Source organism: Muscardinus avellanarius, assembly GCF_963383645.1.
Source record: "Muscardinus avellanarius genome assembly, chromosome: 9".
Lineage (NCBI taxonomy): Eukaryota > Metazoa > Chordata > Mammalia > Rodentia > Gliridae > Muscardinus > Muscardinus avellanarius.
Window position 1 is genome coordinate 106,799,556 of NC_137795.1, and position 19,788 is coordinate 106,819,343.

At 44.1% G+C, this 19,788-nt stretch overlaps 1 protein-coding gene across 1 annotated transcript in view; it reads left to right on the top strand.

The window, feature by feature from the left end:
* The window catches only part of CNTNAP2 (contactin associated protein 2), a gene marked incomplete at both ends in the record, with an annotated part of 1,557,236 nt that overhangs the window by 1,070,908 nt on the left and 466,540 nt on the right, over positions 1–19,788 (top strand). Inside the window, one exon of the mRNA XM_080701281.1 lies at positions 6,305–6,461. Within this exon, the coding sequence (XP_080557407.1) occupies positions 6,305–6,461 (157 nt within the window). The remainder of the gene's footprint in view (positions 1–6,304; positions 6,462–19,788) is intronic.

Genomic DNA, 19,788 nt, shown 5'->3' on the forward strand with positions numbered 1-19,788 from the left:
GTATCCCATTGGTACCCAGGCTCCTGAGCCAGCTTTCTTACAGATGCTCCTAAATGTCTGCAAACTAAACCCATCACTTTCCTTTAGCCAGGTCAGTATATGGCAGCCTTGTCTGATGAAAGGTCACCAGGGCATTGGTGAGAAATCCCCAAGCTTTTCCTTTGATATTCTTGTTCTATAGGTATTATTCTATGGGTCATGAAATCTCTATTGTTCAAGAGAGTCAGGTATATGTGAAGTACATTGGAAACCCTTTTCTATACTCAAATCCCACTGGCAATTGAGTTGAGAAGTAAAAACAAGGTTAGAAGCAATCACTTTTTGGCTTTACCTTCCTACTTTTATGGGAATCCTGAGACCTGAGCCTCATGGTCCAGTTCTTAGAAGTCATTACACTGAGGCAAATGCCTCATGTCAGAGAGAAGCTGTCGCTTTGAAAACCTAGAGGGCTAGGACTACTGGCTTGTCCCCACTTCCAGTCCAGGATGCGGTCACCTTTAGCTTTAAACCCTTGAATTGCTTGGAGTACAGACATCCCATACAGACGGGAAGGAACATTCAGTCTCCTTGATCTTCGAAATGAAAGCCATCAGATCACTTGGGGGACTCTAGAGTAGCTATAATACTTTGAAATTTTATCTTTCCTCATTTGGATCAGAGATTATTAAAAGATTCTTACCTTCCCTCCTGACATCATTTGCATTGGGAAGAAGGTTCTTACAGGTATCAGGATGTTCTGCACATCCAGCCTAGAATTGCAACCAGTTAAGGTCATGTTTACTTAGTAAGCATACCATAGCATCCACACCTTGACATGGATCACTGTAATCGGAACGGAGCAGTCAGCTAAAATTCACTAATGAAGTGGGGAAAACAGTGGTGTGGTGGTGTGGTGCAGTAATGAAGATGGAAGGGAGGAGGAAAGGGGGAGATTTTTTCTGAGCAGGAGTCACAAGAGGATCCTATGTGAGATGATAGGTACATTGCTCCTCTTCACTACAGTAAGTATTCTAGTATCTGTATGTATATATCTATACCAATATCATCATGTTGTTACTCTCAAATATATACAGTACAATTTATTTAAAGGGGATGGGGGTCCCTGCACTGTAGAGAGCTCTGAGCAAGCACCTTGCTGAGCCCACTTTGGGGTGGGCTGCAAAGTTACTGCCAGCAGGGGGCGCTAGGCACCACAGTGAAAAATATTTTCTTCTGCAAATCACACCTCTTCTCTTTGCTAAAAAGCTCCTTGTGGTTCTTTGACAGAGTTTGCAGATACACTGGTAATAGGAGATAAAATAAAAGTAGTTTTTATCAAGCTAAAATACTTTGAGTTTTCATGTAGAAAACTTCTATAATCCATATAAAATTTGATGAAATGGAACTCATTAAGTGTCCGGTGACAGTCCTGAGTCTTGGGCTAAACTGTGTCCAGTAATAGTTACTTAAGTAGCCTATTAAGTTGCTAATGCAGCTCAGAAGTTCCAAAAACATGTTTTGAGAAACACAGAAATGTGTCACATTTTCAAGAGGTCTTCCTGTATTTGCCTCTGTGTTTCTGAAATCGGCACTATGCTCTGGCTCTGTGTTTCTGAAACTGGCACAATAATAGCCTGTTGATGGCAAAAAATAAATAAATAAATAAAACAAAGATCTACTGGATCCTCCAACTCCTGGAAAGTAAGGAATTTATTTCCCTTCTCCCTTTCACAATCTATTCATCACATTATAGTTTATTTATCCACACTATAACAAGCCCTTCACCACAATACAATTTTATGTGAATAAAAAGTGTTGTGATTATATTTAATTGTTTTCATTCAATATGCCTCACATTGATAGTTTAGCTTCCAGTTAACTTGGAATGTGGTTCGTTGTTACCTAATCTTATTGCAGTGATTATAACAATTTCATATAGTTAACTAAAGTCTTCATACTCTGGGGTTAAAAAAAGTTTTCAAACTCTCTGACAATTAAATTCTTTCTTTTCTTATCACTTCTTATTATTGTCTTTTAGAAAGTCTTTTTACTTTCATCACTTTTAACTGCTTTTCTCAGAGTTAATTAGCAGGTAAATAATGATTTGTCAAGTAAAAAGTAGCACTTCATTTGCATTACACTGGGATGAGGCCACTCTTGTTTTAAAGTAAATTGAACCATTATATTCTTCCTGAATATACACCATATTAATAATTTATATTAGTTAGTGATCATTGGTGATTATTAGCCAGTGATTTATTTTAGTTTTAGCCAGTACTAATAATAAATGGCACAGCTTGCTTTCCCCCTGAAATCTATTTTTTCTTGTTTACGGTAGGTATGGGAACAGCTGAGTAAAGGGTTTTGTGCTATATTTGACTTATTTTTGCTAGGAAGGAGACCAGAATAGTATGTATTTTGCATCTCCCCTAACTGAGAACAGTAGTTCTATAAGAAATAAAGCACTGTGGTTTGGCAATGAAGTGGGGAATGGGGGAAGCTGAGAAACTTGTTCCTGATCACAGCATGTCCCCTCCTCTCACTGAACAGAGAAAATGTCACTGCAGATCTTCTCGTTTCTCATACTGGTGTCTAATGACAGTCCATTTCTACAGTGAGTTGAGCTTCTGTCATGTAGGTTAGCACAGAGCCTGGATCCCAGAGCTAAGGGCTTTGGCTAAAAACTCACAGCCAAAAGGCTAGAGCGTGAGACCTCCCTCCCTGGCCTTCTGGCTCCCTGAGGAGCCCTTGGAAATCAATGGCCTCTCTTCTCACTTCCTGGAGCACATTTCCCACATTCGTTCTAAAAGTGTGACTGACGGTGATCTTGCTTCTTTTACCGACATCGTCCTGATTTTCTCAAAGAACACTGACCCATGCACGGGTTCTTAGAGAGCTGCCCCCGAGTCACCCTCACGGTCTATTAATGAAGCTATAACACAAGGCTAGATTGCTCCAATTGCTCATTGGAAGGAGTGATTGTGGGTTGAGCTGAGGTCCTGAGATATATACTTTGCCACTGAAGATGTAAGGTACAGGCCAGATGCAGGAGTTTCCTGTCATTCAATCCATTAACTCCAGTTCTACATGTGTCTGGTGTGTTTTCTCCCTCCACTCGATGTATTCGTATCACCAAGTTTCCAAAAACAATGATATTATCCAAAATTTCTGTTGGGAGAAAGTATTTAGCATTAGGTCAACCTGAAAAGATGCAATGCAATCAATGGATCTGATAACCAACCTGGTGATGTTTCCACACACCTGGAGTTGAGCTGTGGTCTTGCAGGTGCCATAAGCTTTCTGCAAGGCCAGCCCGGCTCCATCCACCTTTGTCCTCTTCCTGTAAAGTGGCTGAGATGGAATCGTCAGAGACCTTGTGCAACCCATGGGCCAAATGGCCTAAACATTTCTTGGGGAGGTTAGCACTGTTACCATAAATTGATATTTCAACCCTTTTGGACACTCTGAGCTGCATCAAAAGAAAGAGCGTACCATTAATCATGATTTCAACATTGTGAAACAGCAAAAGCTGGGTTCTTTACTTGGACAAACATGAAGGGAGGGAGAGGCAACATAAATTAAATTCAGAAAGCAAACACACTCCTGCTATGTGCCCATCTGGGCAGTAGACAGTTTCAGAGTGGATCTCATCTCAGAGAGCTGGCTTCGTTGTCCCTTTGAAATAGAGTCTTGAAATCTCCCTCTTGACTATTAGATAAATTTGGATATAGCTTTTAAAAATCCAAAACCGATTGTACCAAGGAAAAAATCTTAAATTTTCCAAATTAAGTCAAATCTAGAAGTTTTTACTTAAGTTTTGACTTGTGAAGTAGGGGGATACCTGAACAGCTGCTTTTCGAGTTCAGAAAACTTGTTCCTTCATGACACCAAGTGGGAGACTTAGTCCCGACCTGTTTTTAGTAACTTTGAATGGCACACATTTTCAAAATTGCTCTTGCGGAAAACTACTGCAGTCTCTGAGAAGGAATCACAGTGTTTTTTACATAATTCAATGATGGCTCTTACCTACTGTATCGTATTATTAGCAATGGTGTTTTGATTGTTCAAGTGATAGACTGTGAGTACATGCCTTCCACTGTCAGGGCCTTCCCAATCTCCATCCCATCCCTGTCTCCAGCTGGCTGTCACCAGGCTTCCCTCCCTGCGATCCCCCTGAAACTCTTCTCCACCATCTCTAGTGACCTCCTACTTGTCACATTAAAAGAAAAAGTTTCTATCTTCTTCGTGTATTTGCTACGAAATGTGGCAATGGGGGCCAAGCTGCTCTTTTGAAAATTCTTCCTCTACTCCATCTGTCTACCTTCTTTCTGGAACTCCTCTGTGGTCATCTCCCTCTTGTTCCATCTCAAAATGTTGTTGGAGTCTAAACTATTCCACCTGTATCTCTGCCACTTCCAATAATTTCTGGTTTGTCCTGATGGTTCTTAAAACAAGAGTTTCCACTAAACAAAAAAGGCTCCTGAGATCCAGATGTCTCCAGCCAGTTGTGTGTTGTATATGTCAAGCTCATCATCTTTTTTCAGCATCCCCTAAGCTTCTGACCTTCTTCTCTATTTCCTGCCTGTAGTTCCCCCCAGAATAGCCTAGGACTAACCCCCAACAGCTTCTGCCACCTTCTCTCCCACCCAGATCCCACCAGCCCCAGTTACACCTCTTAACTTTCTTTCTGTTTTTTTTCTCTCTCTCTTCTTCCCTGCTACTATTTTATCACTTCTCTTCTGTATTAACAAGGGAGCTTCACATTTGACCTCCCCAGCTTCATTCCACAGAAATTTGCCTTTTCTTTTATTGTTGATCTTTTAACACTCAAATTTCATCACAATAATTCCCTGCTTCAAACCTTTTCATAGTTTCCCACTGTTTTCAGGATAAATTTCTAATTGCCAAAACTGGAGGCAAAGAAGCATCGAAAAGCTAGGCTAAACTAATGCTAAATAACATCTTACTTAGACAAAGGACTCTGGCCCCCATTCCCTATAGATTTCTGTCTGTAACAGCTGCTACCCACTCAAGTACATCTCCTGAGCCCTACTACACCCAAGATGTACATGCCCCCACATATATCTTGCATATGGAACGTCTCTCCTCTGCTCCCTTTGCTCTCTGACACCTTCATCATCTGGATAATGTCCAGTCAGCCTTTAAGAAATAGCTCACAGTATCCCTCCCCTGGGAAACTTCCTTCGTGACTTCTGCTGCTCACCCACTCTCCTCCATGTCCATGATACTTGATAAACTGTATTCCCAATCTGCATTTTTCTTCTTCATTGTTCTTCTGGGTTACTTTATAATGTTTGGTACAAACATCCAGTGGATGTTTGATAGTTGAATGAGTGAATGAATAAATGAGTTCATACTGGGCCAAATAATAAAGGAAAGCAGTATTGGGATTGGTTCAGGAGCCCTGTAGATAGCACAGTCTGTAGACGCTCAAGTCTCCTATACAAAAGAGGATAGCACGTGAATATAACCAAGGCGTGCACATCTTCCTGAATATTTTAAGTCATCTCTAGATTATTTCTACACCATAATGCAATATAAATACTATGTAAATATTTGCTATGTTATATTGCGTAGGGAATAATGACAATATTGTTTGTAAAAAATCTGTACATGTTCAGACCAGGAACCATTTTAAAAAGTATTTTAGATTCATGGTTCGCTGATTCTGTGGTGGCAGAACCCATAGATTCAAAGCATTGACTGTACCGCAAGCAGTGTCCAGTGGATTCCCACCTGTATGCCTACTTCTGGTCAAACTTCTGGGTTTGGAGCTAATCTGCTGGGTAATCCAGAAGAGAACTGTTTAACCCTCCATGACCCAAGTTTCGTTATACATAAAATTAAGAGATCATACTTAGAAACAGTGAAAGTCCAATTTATCTCTTGTTATCTATGATTTCCATGACTACTGATTCCCAGAAAATTAAAACCAGTCATGAAGAGAAATCGTCTACCAAAGAATCAACTCCTGGCCCCTACACCTCCATTGAGGACTGGCTTATCAGGGCTCTCAGCCTACTGCATACGTTCCCAAGTTAGAGAAGCCTGAAGGTACACTTTTCTCCCAAGGCTCACGTAACAATGGAAAAGCTTTTCTTCCAAGGCTCATGTATCAATAAAAAACTTATGCCTACCATTCCATCAGATGTTTCTATTACATGTGACTGTTGATGGACAATAAGAAGGTTCCTCACTGCTGCGTCTATGGAGAATGTTAGTGCTCCTGAGAACGGGGTAGAGAGGGTGGCTCATAGTGACTGACTGGATCCATTTCTCAACGCCCCTTTCCCCTGTTTTGCAGATGGCAGCCCTTACACATGGTGGGTCGGCAAAGCCAACGAGAAGCACTACTACTGGGGGGGCTCGGAGCCTGGGATTCAGAAGTGCGCCTGCGGCATCGAGCGCAACTGCACCGACCCCAAGTACTACTGCAACTGCGACGCCGACTACAAGCAGTGGTGAGTGTGGCCGGAGCAACTGCCCGGCCAAACTAACTAGACCAAGGGGGGCTCGGAAAAATGCCAAAATAATGAGATAGCAAGTAGAAAGGTGTGGGACTACAGCAGTTGACAAATGTCACAAATGTACAGAAAAACATAAAAGCAGGAAGAGGTCAGCGAGACAAGGGTATGCGTTCGGAAACAGACTGACATGGAATTGATGTGTTCATATTTTATTCAGAGAGAGAAATAATGAGCCGTGTTGCCAACAGTGATTTGCATTATAAATGTGCCTCATGACAAGAGAGGGGCTGGCCCGGCCAGGCAGCCTGTGTGCATATCTGAGAGTGGGAACCATCCACTCCAGCCAGTGTCGCTGCCTCCGCAATGTTTGCTGAGTGGCTGGACTAGGAGAAGAAAATATAAGGAGAGGGAAAAATAAAAAGGAAAGAAAAGGGAGAGATGGTTTTTTGCTCTTGTCTCTGGCACATGCTGCCCTGACTTCTTTCCCTTCATACGTCGGATTGTTTATAACCCTGATACCAATCAGTTCCAGAATCATCCATTTGGGGGTTGCTTTCATCCCTCTTCAGGCCTTTGTCCTGTTTCCAAGGGAATGTCCTCTTGTGTCTGTGTCGATCACAGAGGAAGATAAAATCAGCTGTCATTCTCTGCAAAAGAGAGGGCTCAGAAGGTAGACGGAAGGCTGAAAACCAGAGCCCGTAGCCAGGCCTGGCTTCCTGCAAGTCTCGAAGCCTGGAAAACGCCCTGCACTCTGTTCTTGGTCTGTGTAGCAGCTCCAAGCAGAGTCCCAAAACTCCCCAGGTGACTCCATAGCTTGCTCCAGTCCACAGCTGTGCCGTACCTGTATATGGACAATTAACATGGAAAGTTCATCCTACCAGTTACCAAAATGCAAAAAGTCTGAGAACATAAAGTTATCTGATTGTCAGGTAGGATGTCTAGTTACTTACCCAGAGCTACATATTTTTTTTTTTTAGTAAATGAAGCAAATTACAACGGCTATATGTTTTAATAGCTTAGAATGTGTGCACCTGTGTGTGCGTGTGTTTGTGTGTAAAATACTTATATCTGTTTTATTATACTTTTTCATTGTAAAGAGAAAATCATGGCACTCAACTTTTAACTATACATACACACACACACACACACACACGCACACACACACACACACCACAAAGATTGGGAGTCAGAGGAACAGAAAGAACATGGCTTTCAAGTTAATCTATTATTCTTCCAGTCAGTCATTCTTTCGATCTGTCATTTACTCAGCAAATATTGATTGAACACTGATGTGCCCGGGCTTCTTCCAGGAACCGGGGATGAAACAATGAATGGCGTGTGCAGGAATCTCGGTCCTGACTCGTGTTCCTGCTGTCATTTTCTACCAGTTATGTGTCACTAAACATGCCTGGCAGACTCTCTCTGATCCCCTTGTCTATTCTACTTTGACTCCCTGGTTCTTCAGTAGACCAATCTAGGTGCAGCCTCCCTCCCTAGGAGAAATAGGAATACTGTCCCTGTGGGTTCCCATCCAGGCCACCCAGGGTGTCCCGCCACCGCTGTAACTCTTCCGTCCATCTTGTCCTGACACAAAGGAGAGTGGAGGGAGGCAGAAGGAGGACAACCCAGTGCAGACAGTCCAAGGAAGCTCATGTTTGTCAGACCTCGTCCGGGTCTGAGGATACTGTGGCAGAAGAGCATGGCCTCTGTCTTCAGGGAGCTCAAGACTCGCTCGCTGCAATACAGAAGGTGCTCTGGGGAAGACATGCACAGAATACAACAGAGACTAGTGGAAGAAAATTTATGTCTAACTGAGGGATTAGAGGGAAGGGTCCAAAAAAGTCCTAGGGGAAAGAGGCATGCGCAAAAGAGGAGGAGAGAATCCCTGGCATGAGTGTCTTGGAGGAGGATCATGAATGAGCATAGCCAGGGTGGGGACCCATCTGTCCTGGGCTCTAGAATGTGACACAGGGAAGGATCCAGGAGGCAGCAAGATGCTGAGGGTGTGGGCAGAGCAGCATCAGAGCTTCTCTTCTTATTGGAGGGTTCCAGAGTTTTATTACCAGCAGCTCAGCTCTGTGTAGGTCAACAGGAGGGATGCAGGGGGAGAAAGGGGGAGCTAGCCAAAGGATATTGCTGCAGACCTTGAAAGGCATCCAGGGCTTAAGGCAGGCGATGGTAGAACCATGAACGATGGATCAAAGGGTCGTTGGGGAAATAGTATCTATAGGATGTGATGATCTTGACCATGCAGGAAGAAAGGGAGCAGCCCAGGACAGGCTCGGGAATCATGGTAAAGGGAAGTGGGTTGTTCATTTGGCCTAAAAGTAAGTCTTAAATAGTATTTAATATTGAACTTGAGGCACCAGCCTGATATGTGTGTCTCAACCCATAAGGCTCTGATAGTGGGGTGAAATATAAGACTTCAGAGGAGGGCCCTTTCCTCTGAAGCATTCCAAAGAACATAACTGAATCCATAACAGAAGACCTATTATGAGCACAGCTGCTCCAGGCCTCAGTCACTGACACCTTCCTCTGGAAAACTCTGGATGGAACTGTGACATTTTGCAGTGCTCAGGGGCCCTGCCACTACTAGTGTGCTGTGTCCTCCTGACCTAAGAGCAGCTAAGACATCCTCACCTGTGCTAGTCAATACCTGACAAGAACAAGTAGAGGAGAAAGGGTTTATTTGGCTCATGATTTTAGAGGTTCAGTCCATGGTCAGCCAGATCCAGGGTAGAAGTTTTATGGCTGTAGGTTAAGGTGGAAGAAAGAGGCTCAGCTCCTGGCAGATGGAAAGCAGAGAGGACAGAAAAAGCCCCAATGTCATGCCCTCAGTGATATACTTCCTCCAGCCACATCCTCTCTGCCTACAGTCACCACCTAATAAATCCATTCAAACTATTAACCTATCCCTGGCTTAATCCATGCATGAGCTCTCCTGATTTCATAATGAGATTTGGGGGAACATTCCAGATTCAAACCATAAGATCACCCGTTCATTTCTGTAATGCCTAATATCTCATAAACATAGACAGAATTTTGGGACTAATTGAGGTGTCATGAAGCTGGGTACAGTGGTGTATTCCCGTAATCTCACTACTCGGGAGGCTGAGACAGGAGGATCACAGGTTCAATGCCAGCCTCAGCAACTTAGCAAGATCCTGTTTTAAAATATAAAATACAACTAGGCGAGGTGGAGCACGCCTATAATCCCCACACTTGGGAGGCAGAGACAGGAGGATCGCGCAGGTTCAAAGTCAGCCTCGCTGGCTTAAGAGACCCTGTTTCCAAATAAAAATATAAAATAGGTCTGGTAGTTTATGCCAGAGGTAAAAGGGTTTCCAGGAACCCCAGTACCATTGTTTTAAATAATTGCGATGAATGGGGTTGCTTCTAGAGATTTCTTGGAATGTGTTCAGAATCAGCTGAGAGAATTTACCTTGGAGCTAAGGGACTACACATCTCAGTTCCCCATTTGGGGAATAGTCTTTGAACCTCTTTGGAACTTAGATTTATTGTCTGCATGCATAAAAAATAAATCTCGGCTGGCATACTTTTGTGGGAACCATACAAAAGAGAAAAGATAAAACATCTTATAAATTTTACTCCATGAGACGCGCAGCCACTGGCAGTTCTTAGTTATGTAATTCTTATGCAATTCTCGACGGTCCCATGGGTCTTAAGAAGTGAAACCTGGCTGTGGGAAGTCGGTCCTTTCATGTTTGATCCTGCCACGTGGCCGGCTTCAGGTGACTTCTGCTCCTCCACCTGGCAGACGTAATGAAAGAGGGTTGAAAGGAGAAACTCCAATATTAGGAATTATTAAGTTGCCAAACCCATGATCCCTCAGAGAAAGTTGTTCTGGAGAATCCACCAAGCCCACTTCTCCCTCCCCATCAGGCAATGAAAGTAGCTCTGTCTTTTGGGAAATTCAGCCAATGGGGCCATATGGGCTGGGCGTGGGAGCCTGTGGTACAACCCAGCCTGAATGTCTGCCCTTCTGAGGAGCAGGGTGGAAGCCAAGCCCCTCTAGACAGGCTGGGTGCCGCCTCCAGCCAGAGAAGTGAGACACACTGTCCCAGCAGCCCTGAGCTCCACGATTGGCACTGCCCAGTCCTTTTCTACATGTTCAGGATCAAGGAAGATTCTCCCATCATTTTTATCTTTTGAGCAATTTATACATTTAACATTTTAGCTAGCTATTTGTAAGTCTTAAATTTAAAACTTAGACCATAGACCACATGTCGTATGTTCTTTTGCTTTGAAGAAATATAAAACTTGATTGAACATTTATTCTTATTTACTAGAGTAAAATACATAAAAATGGAGCCAGCCTAAATGAGATTGTAGCTCAGAGCATGATTGGGTCTCACGACAAAGTTGCAACGGCCTGTGAGTGCTATAACCATCTCAATAATTGCCTGATTATCTATGCTGTGAGAAGTTCTGCACAGTTATTTCTGAGAGTGAATGTAATTTAACATTTATGATTTACTATTCACGGCAATAGTCAATATTCCCTCCTACCGTGCCAGAATCCTAATTAAGCAAGTCTTGGTCTCAGTTAAGTGCCCACTGCTGGGTAATTCCTGGTCCCTCACAGCCTGACTCAATGAGCTAAATCATCACATCTGAAATTAGCAATTCCAAAACAGAATGATCAGTAAAGGAATGCCATTCATGGCTCCAGTGCCCTTCTCCATCGTAGAATTTCCAGATAACTGTGTCCTGGCCAGGATGAGCACAGACGTGGTAGGGAATAGGTGAGGATGAAAGCCATTTACCCCGTCTTTGTCCTACAATGAGTACGCAGGTCTCACCTCACTGTTAGAAAGGCCAGTCAGAATGCTACCCAGGATGCTCTGTTTTGTTGACCCTGAATAGAGTTGTGGTTAAGGTGACAGCCATGGACAGCCATTAGGATACTCATAAGGGAGAAGGCAGGTCTCCATGTCACTAGTAAATGCTCAATAAGCATGTACTGTAATGCTCACTCTTTCCAGAAATCCCCAAACGTACACACCCAGAGCCGTTGTGTCCTGGTCTTGGTGTCCACCAACCCCTCTACTCTGACCTTGGAGAACCCCTGATACCCATGGTGTTCAGAGAGGTCCTCAACCCCTGGACTTGCTGTCTCTGTGACCTTCCTGGATGCTGTTCTGGACAAGAGAGGGCTCTTCAGTCATCCTCAGGGAAGCATAAGGCCAGCTGCAATCTAGGGGCTAAGAGGACCGTTAGATCCCGAGAACCATGCAACTGTTCCCTGATGCCACTGGCCAGGAGGCCGGGCAGGAGCCTGACCCGGGCCTGCTGAACTGCAACCATGACTCTGGTAGATGTCAGCTGAGCTCTATTAATGAGGCCCCAGGGAGCCCAGGAAGTTCCTAAAGACCCCAGAGGAACAGGAAGCACCTTTCCAGAGCCCAAACCCCATCGCACCTCCTGTGGGAAGATCAAATGTGGCTAAGGCTGACCTGTGAACATGAATTCTCTCTAGAAGAAATCCCCAGCGCAGCCACAGAGGGCTGTGTCTCTCAGCTGAAGTGGAACATGAGTAGGCTGAGTATGTCCCACGAGTCAGTGACTCAGTGACGTCAGTGTTAGGTGACACCCAGGAGGATGTAGTGTCATTGCAAAGCCTCTCCTCGTGAGAGGTGGAGAAGGGGAAGTTCGCAGAGTCCTCCCTCTGCTATTTCACAGGGAAAAGTAGAACAATGTACCTGCAGCTCTTAGTGTCAGAAATAAGGAAGTTTCTTTTTTTCATTCTCTCTCTCTCTCTGTACTGAAAATTGATCCCAGGGGTATTCTTTGCCTGCTCTTTTCATTTTTTATTTTAAAAGAGAGTCTCACCAAGTTGCTGGGGCCTCACTAAGCTGCTGAGGCCAGCCGGCCTCAAACCTGTGATACTCCTGTCTCAGCCTCTAAAGTACTGGGATTATAGATATACACCACCACGCCCAACATGAAGTAGGGCAAGTTTCAGTTTAGACTGCTTGGGGGAAAGGTGTATAATCTCTAGTACTGTAGGGATAAAGTTCTGCTAAATTTCCATTATTAAACTGAAAAATACTTCACAAAGAATACTGAATGTTAATTTCTGATGCCAAATTTGAGAGTAACACAGGTATTTACCTGACATGTCCACAGACATAAGGCCATAAAAGGGATTTCTTGGGATTAGAGATTCTGCCCCAGTGGCAGTACTAGAAATAATATATAACCACCACCCCATCCCACCCATTCCCAAGCAAGCAAAGAAACAAAAATTAGTGTTTTTTTTTTTTAGTACTAAAGATGGAAATTGAGGTCATTATACCTCCAAACTACACCCCCAGGCCTTTTTTGTAAATTTTTGTTTTGAAAGAAAATCTCACTAAATTGCTGAGGTCTCGCTAAGTTGATAAAACTGGCCTCAAACCTTCAATCCTCCTGTCTTCAGCCTCCCTACTACTGGGATTGCAGCCATGTGCCACTGTTCCAGGCTACAAAGCAAAAATTGTTCTTGTAGTTACAGTTTTTAAGGCCCAACATAGGCCATTCAGTAAAAGGGGGAAAAGGGAAACATAGATAATAGACGTTTGAATAGAATCTGTCTTAGACTTTTACAAAAGTTGAAATGAAGGCATCAACCAGAAGACATGTCTTTTCTAATAACAGTTTGGAATGAGAAGCCCTTTGGCGTGAGAACAAGATCATTCTGGGCTAGCAGCAGAGTCTGGACTCTGAAGCTGAATATCCTGTACCTCTGTTCTGCTCCAACATTTAGCCAGTTAGGCAGCCTCTTCCTTGCCTCAGTGTCCTCAAGAGTAAGGTGGAGTTTGCACCAGTGGTGTGAGGCCATTTCATCCAGAATGGCTGCCTGGGATGCTGAGAACAGCACCTGCCCAGAGCGAGCTCGGCATGGCTCTGTGCCCCATCATCACCATGAGTTGGAAGCATCATGCTGGATGCACTCCTGTCAAGACCAAGGAAATGAGGACAACCTGGAGGTTGATGTCAAAATCTTAAAGTGCTGGGCATGGTGACACACACTTGTAACCCCAGTACTCGGAAGGGTAAGGCAGGAGGAGATCAGGTTTCTGGTCAGCCTCAGTAACTTAGTGAGGCTCTGAGCAACTTAGTAAGACACTGTTTCCAAATTAAAAAGAAGTTTCTTGGAGAGAGGAGGATTGTCTGTGCCCTTAGCTCCACATATAAATGTGAGTTGTTGTTGTTTTTTCTCTGTATAACTCATGTTTGCACTTTTAAAACTTTTGGGATCCACCTTGGAATAACAGTCACTTTATACTACAAAACAGTGGTTTTATATGATAGAAGTATGATATTCTGAGGACTACTGACGTCAATCATGAGAAACAATAATTCTAGTGGGCCAAAGCAAGAGATTATATTCAAATAAATAGGTGTCCATGCCCATTCATGAGTGTATAAAACACTAAAATGTAGTTAAATATGTGCTTCCCTTTTTAATACCTAATTGGAGACGCCGCTCTGATGGAATGCATGCCATCTTCATTAGGTTACGACAGGGGGATGGCAGGTTCTGGGCTAGCCTGGGCAACATGGAGAGACCTTTCGTGAAATTAAAAAATAAAAAAGACTGAGAGTGCAGTTCAGTGGTAGAGCACACCACTGCATTCAATCCCCAGGATGAAAGAAACACATCAAAACAAAAATTAAGCTCTGTGGAGGAAGTAGAGGGAGAGGAGGAAAAGGAAGAGGAAGAGAAAAGAAATATAATTTCAACCCTGTTTAGCCCTGAAGCCTTCATTCCAGTATCAAAACAAGGCTGGGGCTCTTCTCAGATGTGCTGCCCAGCTCCATGTGTTTTGTTTCTTACACTCACTCTCCTGGAGTTTTCTGGGAAGATTTCATTTACCTTAAAGATGCGTCTGAACAATATATCCGTGGGAAGTCTAGGCAGCCAAATCCTTTGAACAGTACCTGCCTCTCACTGTGTGGTCAGGGTTGCGAGCCTTGGGCATGGGCTCCTGGCCCTTCTCATTAGGATAAGAACTAGGAATGGGCAGGCTCTTCTGGATCAAAACCTAAGATTTGAGGCCTCCACACTACCCCCCCCACCCCAGTGCCTCTGTGCTTTCTGCAGGCTGCGAGTTAAAAGACTTATTGGCAGGAGGGATTGGGACACGTCTCTCCTGGTTTCTAGAAGAAGCATAAAAATGATCTATTACCTACTGTCTCAGGGATATGAGGGTACCAGCATGCTTGGCACAGTATGGAACCCGCGAGACACCTCATGGATTGTATCATGACAGAAAGGTAATTGGGCACCGGGAAGGATGTCAGCAAAGTGTCAATACAGTTTGACCACTGCCCCCAAATAATATTGATGACAGGAAGGAGAGGAAGATTAATCAGGTGTGAGCCTGTCAAATGGTTAGAGAGTGCTGCGGGCTCCCGAAATAGATGCAGCCTGCTAGCAGGATGTTAAATAGACTTGAACAGAATAGATTATGTAGTCAAAGACGGAGATCTAAGAGGGCATTGTGCAAAAGCAGTGTATTCCTATCGGCGTTCTTTTCCTGTATGTGCGTTACAAAGAGCGATATCTGTTATATTTTCTGGAAAAGAAACACCACATTTTTCCCCAAATTCAATTATGCAGAAGTATCAAAATCCAAGGCATGCCACATGCCCGTGGATGTGGCTTGTTGGTTGGTTGGTTGGTTGACTGGCTGGCTGGCTGGTTGATTGGATGGTGGTTGGTTGGTTGGTTGGTTGGTTGGTTGGTTGGTTGAATAGCTGACTGGTCAGTTGGTTGAATGGCTGTCTGGTTTGGTTGGTTGGTTGGTTAGTTGATTGAATGACTGGCTAGCTGCCTGCCTGGATGGATGGATGGATGGATGGATGGATGGATGGATGGATGGTTGAATGGCTGGCTGGCTGGCTAGTGAGTTGGTTGTTTGGTTGAATGGCTGGATGGCTGGTTGAATGGCTGGTTGGTTAGTTGAATGGGTGGCTGGCTAGCTGTTTGATTGGCTGGTTTGCTGGTTGGTTGAATGGCTGGTTGGTTGGTTGGTTGGTTGGTTAGTTGGTTGGTTGGTTGGTTGAATCTCTGGCTGGCTGGCTGGCTAGCTAGATGGATGGATGGGTGATTGGTTGAATGGCTGGCTGCCTTGCTGGCTATTTAGTTGGTTGTTTGGTTGAATGGCTGGCTGGTTGAATGGCTGGTTGGTTGATTGAATGACTGGCTGGCTTGCTGATCAGTTGTATGGTTGATTGGCTGGCTGGCTGGTTGGATTGTTTGATGGCTGGCTAGCTGGCTGGCTGGCTAGCTAGTTGGAGGTCCTACTGGAAGCTGACACCTCTTACACCTGAAGCTCATCATCAGCCTCTTCCACCAAGCCAACCACATCCTCCAGTTGTCCCTGTTATGAATGGAGCTCTGACCCTTGCAGTTTTGCGAATATAAACCCAGTTGCCAATACTGTCAGGGCATGACCATGTACCCACTCAGAGTCTCTTTCCTGGCCTTTCACAGGCACCTGAAACTTTGTGACTGCAGTCTTTCTTTCCATTCTAATTCAAAGTAACAACCCTCCTGTGACCTTCCAGTATGATGTCCAGCCTCAAGACCGTAGTCCCCCAGGACTACGGTCTGTACCTGTGATTATCTGTGTCCTGCTTCACTTTGAAATCTCCAGGGCCCAGTGGTTTCTAGAGTAGTCAGGAATGAAAACCACTGATTTATGGAAAGGTTGAGATACTTATAAGTAGAAAAAACAATAAACAAATAAGAGTGCTGAAGCACAATGAAAAATGAAGGAATGGAAGCTATCTTATGTCCTAAGGGTGTGAATGCAGCAGTCAATCTTAAAGTAGACTTTTCTAGAGTTCCTCATTTTGTTCACTTCCCATTTATGGAAAAGAAGCCCATTTTTCCAGCCTTCTGATCTAGTATTCTTCAATCTTGACCTCACCCTCACAGTCCAATATGGCTTCCAGAGCTCCAGCCATCACATCCAGGTAGAATAGAGACAAGGGAGGAAATGAGGACAACCATGCCCTCTCTGTCTCCCTGACAGTGACTTTAAGCAACAATTCCATTCATATGTCACTGGCTGAAACTTTAGTTAAGTGACCCCTACTAGCAACGAAGGTGCTGGGTTATGTTGGCTTCTACTGGGCCTGATGGCACCTTACTTAAAAATTAATATTTCTATTACCAAAGATGAAGGGGGATGTGAGCATCCTATACCATCTTTTTCCCAAACAGTAACTCTTCCAAAGTCCTTCCTAAAGACCTGGTCACACACCTTCTGCAGTTTCTCTTACCTCCAGGACAAAGTCTGCCTTGCTCTGGTTGCTTTGTAGTGAATTCCAAGGTCCGTCCCTACCATCCAGCTCCGTGTTCCTTCTCTCTGCACCATTCTAAGGATACGTCCATATTTTCATCGCTGTCCGTTTTGCCTGCACCTAAAAATCCCTCCACATACTCACCTTTTGCATACCCCTCCCTCCTACAAGCCTGCATCAGTGCCACCCAGGAAGTCCCTCTGTCTATCCCATCCCGATGTCTAGAAGTCCAGGCACCAAAGTCTTGACACGTGAGGCTCAAAGCAAATTACATTCACTGCAGAATTATTTTCTATTTTACCCAGAACTATATGCATGGGTATGTGTCTTCTTTCTCAACTTGTAGTAATCAAGAGACCAAGCAGCAAGCCCGGGGAGCATCTGTAAGTCCTCCTCAGGGACTGTCGCTTAGTAGCTGCTTGACAACTGTTTGGCATTTGAATTAAATTTGTAGCACTTTTGCAATTCAGATTTCTATTCTTTTTTCCCTTAGTGTTTATAAACTTTATTTTTTTCTATAAATTATAGATTTGTATAAGGGCACACACTTACCTCCATGGTAGCCTCTGTAGGTATTTTTATTATACATAGTATCACAAATTTTTACCCAGCCTAGACAACTTAGCAAGACCCTGTCTCAAAATAAAAAATAAAAAGAGATGTAGCTTAGAGGTAGTATACCCCTGTGCTTCATCTTTATAAGGTTCACGGACAGCCTCAGCTACTCAGTGAGGCCCTTTGCAAGGCAGTGAGACCCTGTTTCAAAAAAATATAAGGACTAAAACATAGGGCTGTGGGTGTAACTCGGAGGTACAATGCCCCTGAGTTCTATCTCCAGTACTGCAAAGAAAAGAAAAAAAAAGGAAGTTGGATGGTTAGTTTATACTACATAGAAAAGTAATTTGACCAAGATTTTTTAATGCTATTAATAATTTGGCATGGTGTCACATGCTGATAATTTCAGTACATGGGAAGCTGAGACAGGAAGATCACAGCTTCAAGGACAGGCTCACCAACTAAGTGAGGCCCTCTGTGACTTTGCGAGACCCTGCTTCCAAGTAAATATAAAGTAGAGCTGAGGGTATAACTCAGAGTCAGAATTCTCTGGATTTCATCCTTAGTACCACAAAAATATAAATAAAGACATACATACATACTAGTAATATTTGTATACTGATATTTACATACATACATACTAGTAATATTTGTGTACTGATATGTACACCTCAACTGATATGTTTAGATACATGTGTCACATACACCCACACAGATGTATACTTACATATGCGTATATCTCATGTAGCTCCTATAGTAGTGTATGTACATATAGTAACTTTATAAGGTTTTTAGGAGGCTGTTATTGTCTTAGTCAAATTTACTGCCCAACCTTCAGGTGAAATGCATTTTCGTCTTTATAAAAGAAAACGACTACAAGGTGTTTGGCAAGTGTGTGGCAGCGTGTGTCTGTGCGGGTGAGTAGCAATGCCTCTGTCCTGGTGAGCGCCGGGACAGGCCAGCCTTTATTTTAGCTTAGCATTTTGACAGCACAGTGGTCCCCAGAGCCTCACCTCCTAATTCTCAGAGTCTGTGGACATGTCACCTTGCATGGCAGAAGAGACCTTGCCCACGTTATTGGGGGTCCGGATCTTGAGATGGAGGAGTGGCCCTATCGTCACGGTGGCCCATCTCATCACATGAGCACTTAAGAGTGGATTCTGCTGGAGTCGGAAAGAAAAGTCCCAGCAGAATCGCCAGAGAGAGCCCAGACTGGCTCTGAGGTTGGAGGAAGGGTCAAGCCAAGGAACAGAGGTGCCCTGTCGAAGCCGGAGGAGTGAGAGACCAGCTTTCCCCAGAGAGGCTGGAAGGAGCAGGGCCCTCCGCACCCCAGTCAGATCCAGGGTGGAATTCAAAAGCATGAAACTCTACAGTAATGCATGTGTGATCTTTCAGGCCACACAGTTTGTAGAAATTTACCATGGCAGCAATAGAAAAGCCATCGTTTCCTGTCTACTGTGGAAATGTCACTGAAAAGACTCCATAAAGCTTTATTGCTCTCTCATATCAGTATAGAGTGAGGTTGACCGATAGCATGAACTTGCAAAGTCCATCCTTAAAGGAGCTCCCAGCTCACGTCATGTTCCGTTCCCATCCACTGCCCGCTGATGGCAGGAGCTTTGAACCTGTGAAGAGGCCTGCAGGGACCCTGCGCTGCACCCACACCCAGTGCCGATGGGTGCTTGGCCCTCCCCGTGATCAGATCTCCTCCAAGTAACTGCTATGGAGCCATTGCGAGGGATTTTTAACACTCGGGAACATTTGTTTGTGCATCTATTCATTCAGCCTGTGCCAGTCCCTGCTATCGACTGAGCGCCATGGTAGGCCCTCTCCCTTAGTCCTCAGAAACACAGGAGCAGCAGGAGGTTTGAACACTCAAGCTCCTGCTGAAAGTCAGCCATGTGGACTTGTCCCCTCGATCCCAAAGGGTGTCACACACCCCCTCCAGCCCCTGTCTCTCTTTACTGTGATAGGCAGTCAGAGAAATAATTGATTTATGAAAGCTTATCCATTTTCTTTTTTAAAATATACTTTTATTGGTGCATTGCAAGTACACATCATAGTGGTGTTTAATGTGATACAAGCATGCATGCATATGATACCCGGTGTGGTTTTCTCCAGATCCCGCCCTGTTCCCTCTCTCCTCCCTGTACTCATTAGTGATCGGTAGTGATGCCTTCATGTACAGGCATAGCATTATTTGAACTGCTTCCTTTGTCAGTTCTCCTTCTTCCTCTTTCCATTCCCTCCCACAGTCCCCTTCCACTATTCTCCTGGTCTGTCTCCTCCTTCCTCTGAAGTCCTTTTTATTTCTCAGCTTCTCTTTGGCTTCCTCCAAAGAGAAACATATGACCTGTCACTTCCTGAGCCTCGCTGTCCCGCTTAGCAGAATATTCTCTAATTCCATCCATTTTCCTGCAAATGGCATCATGTTATTGTTCATGGT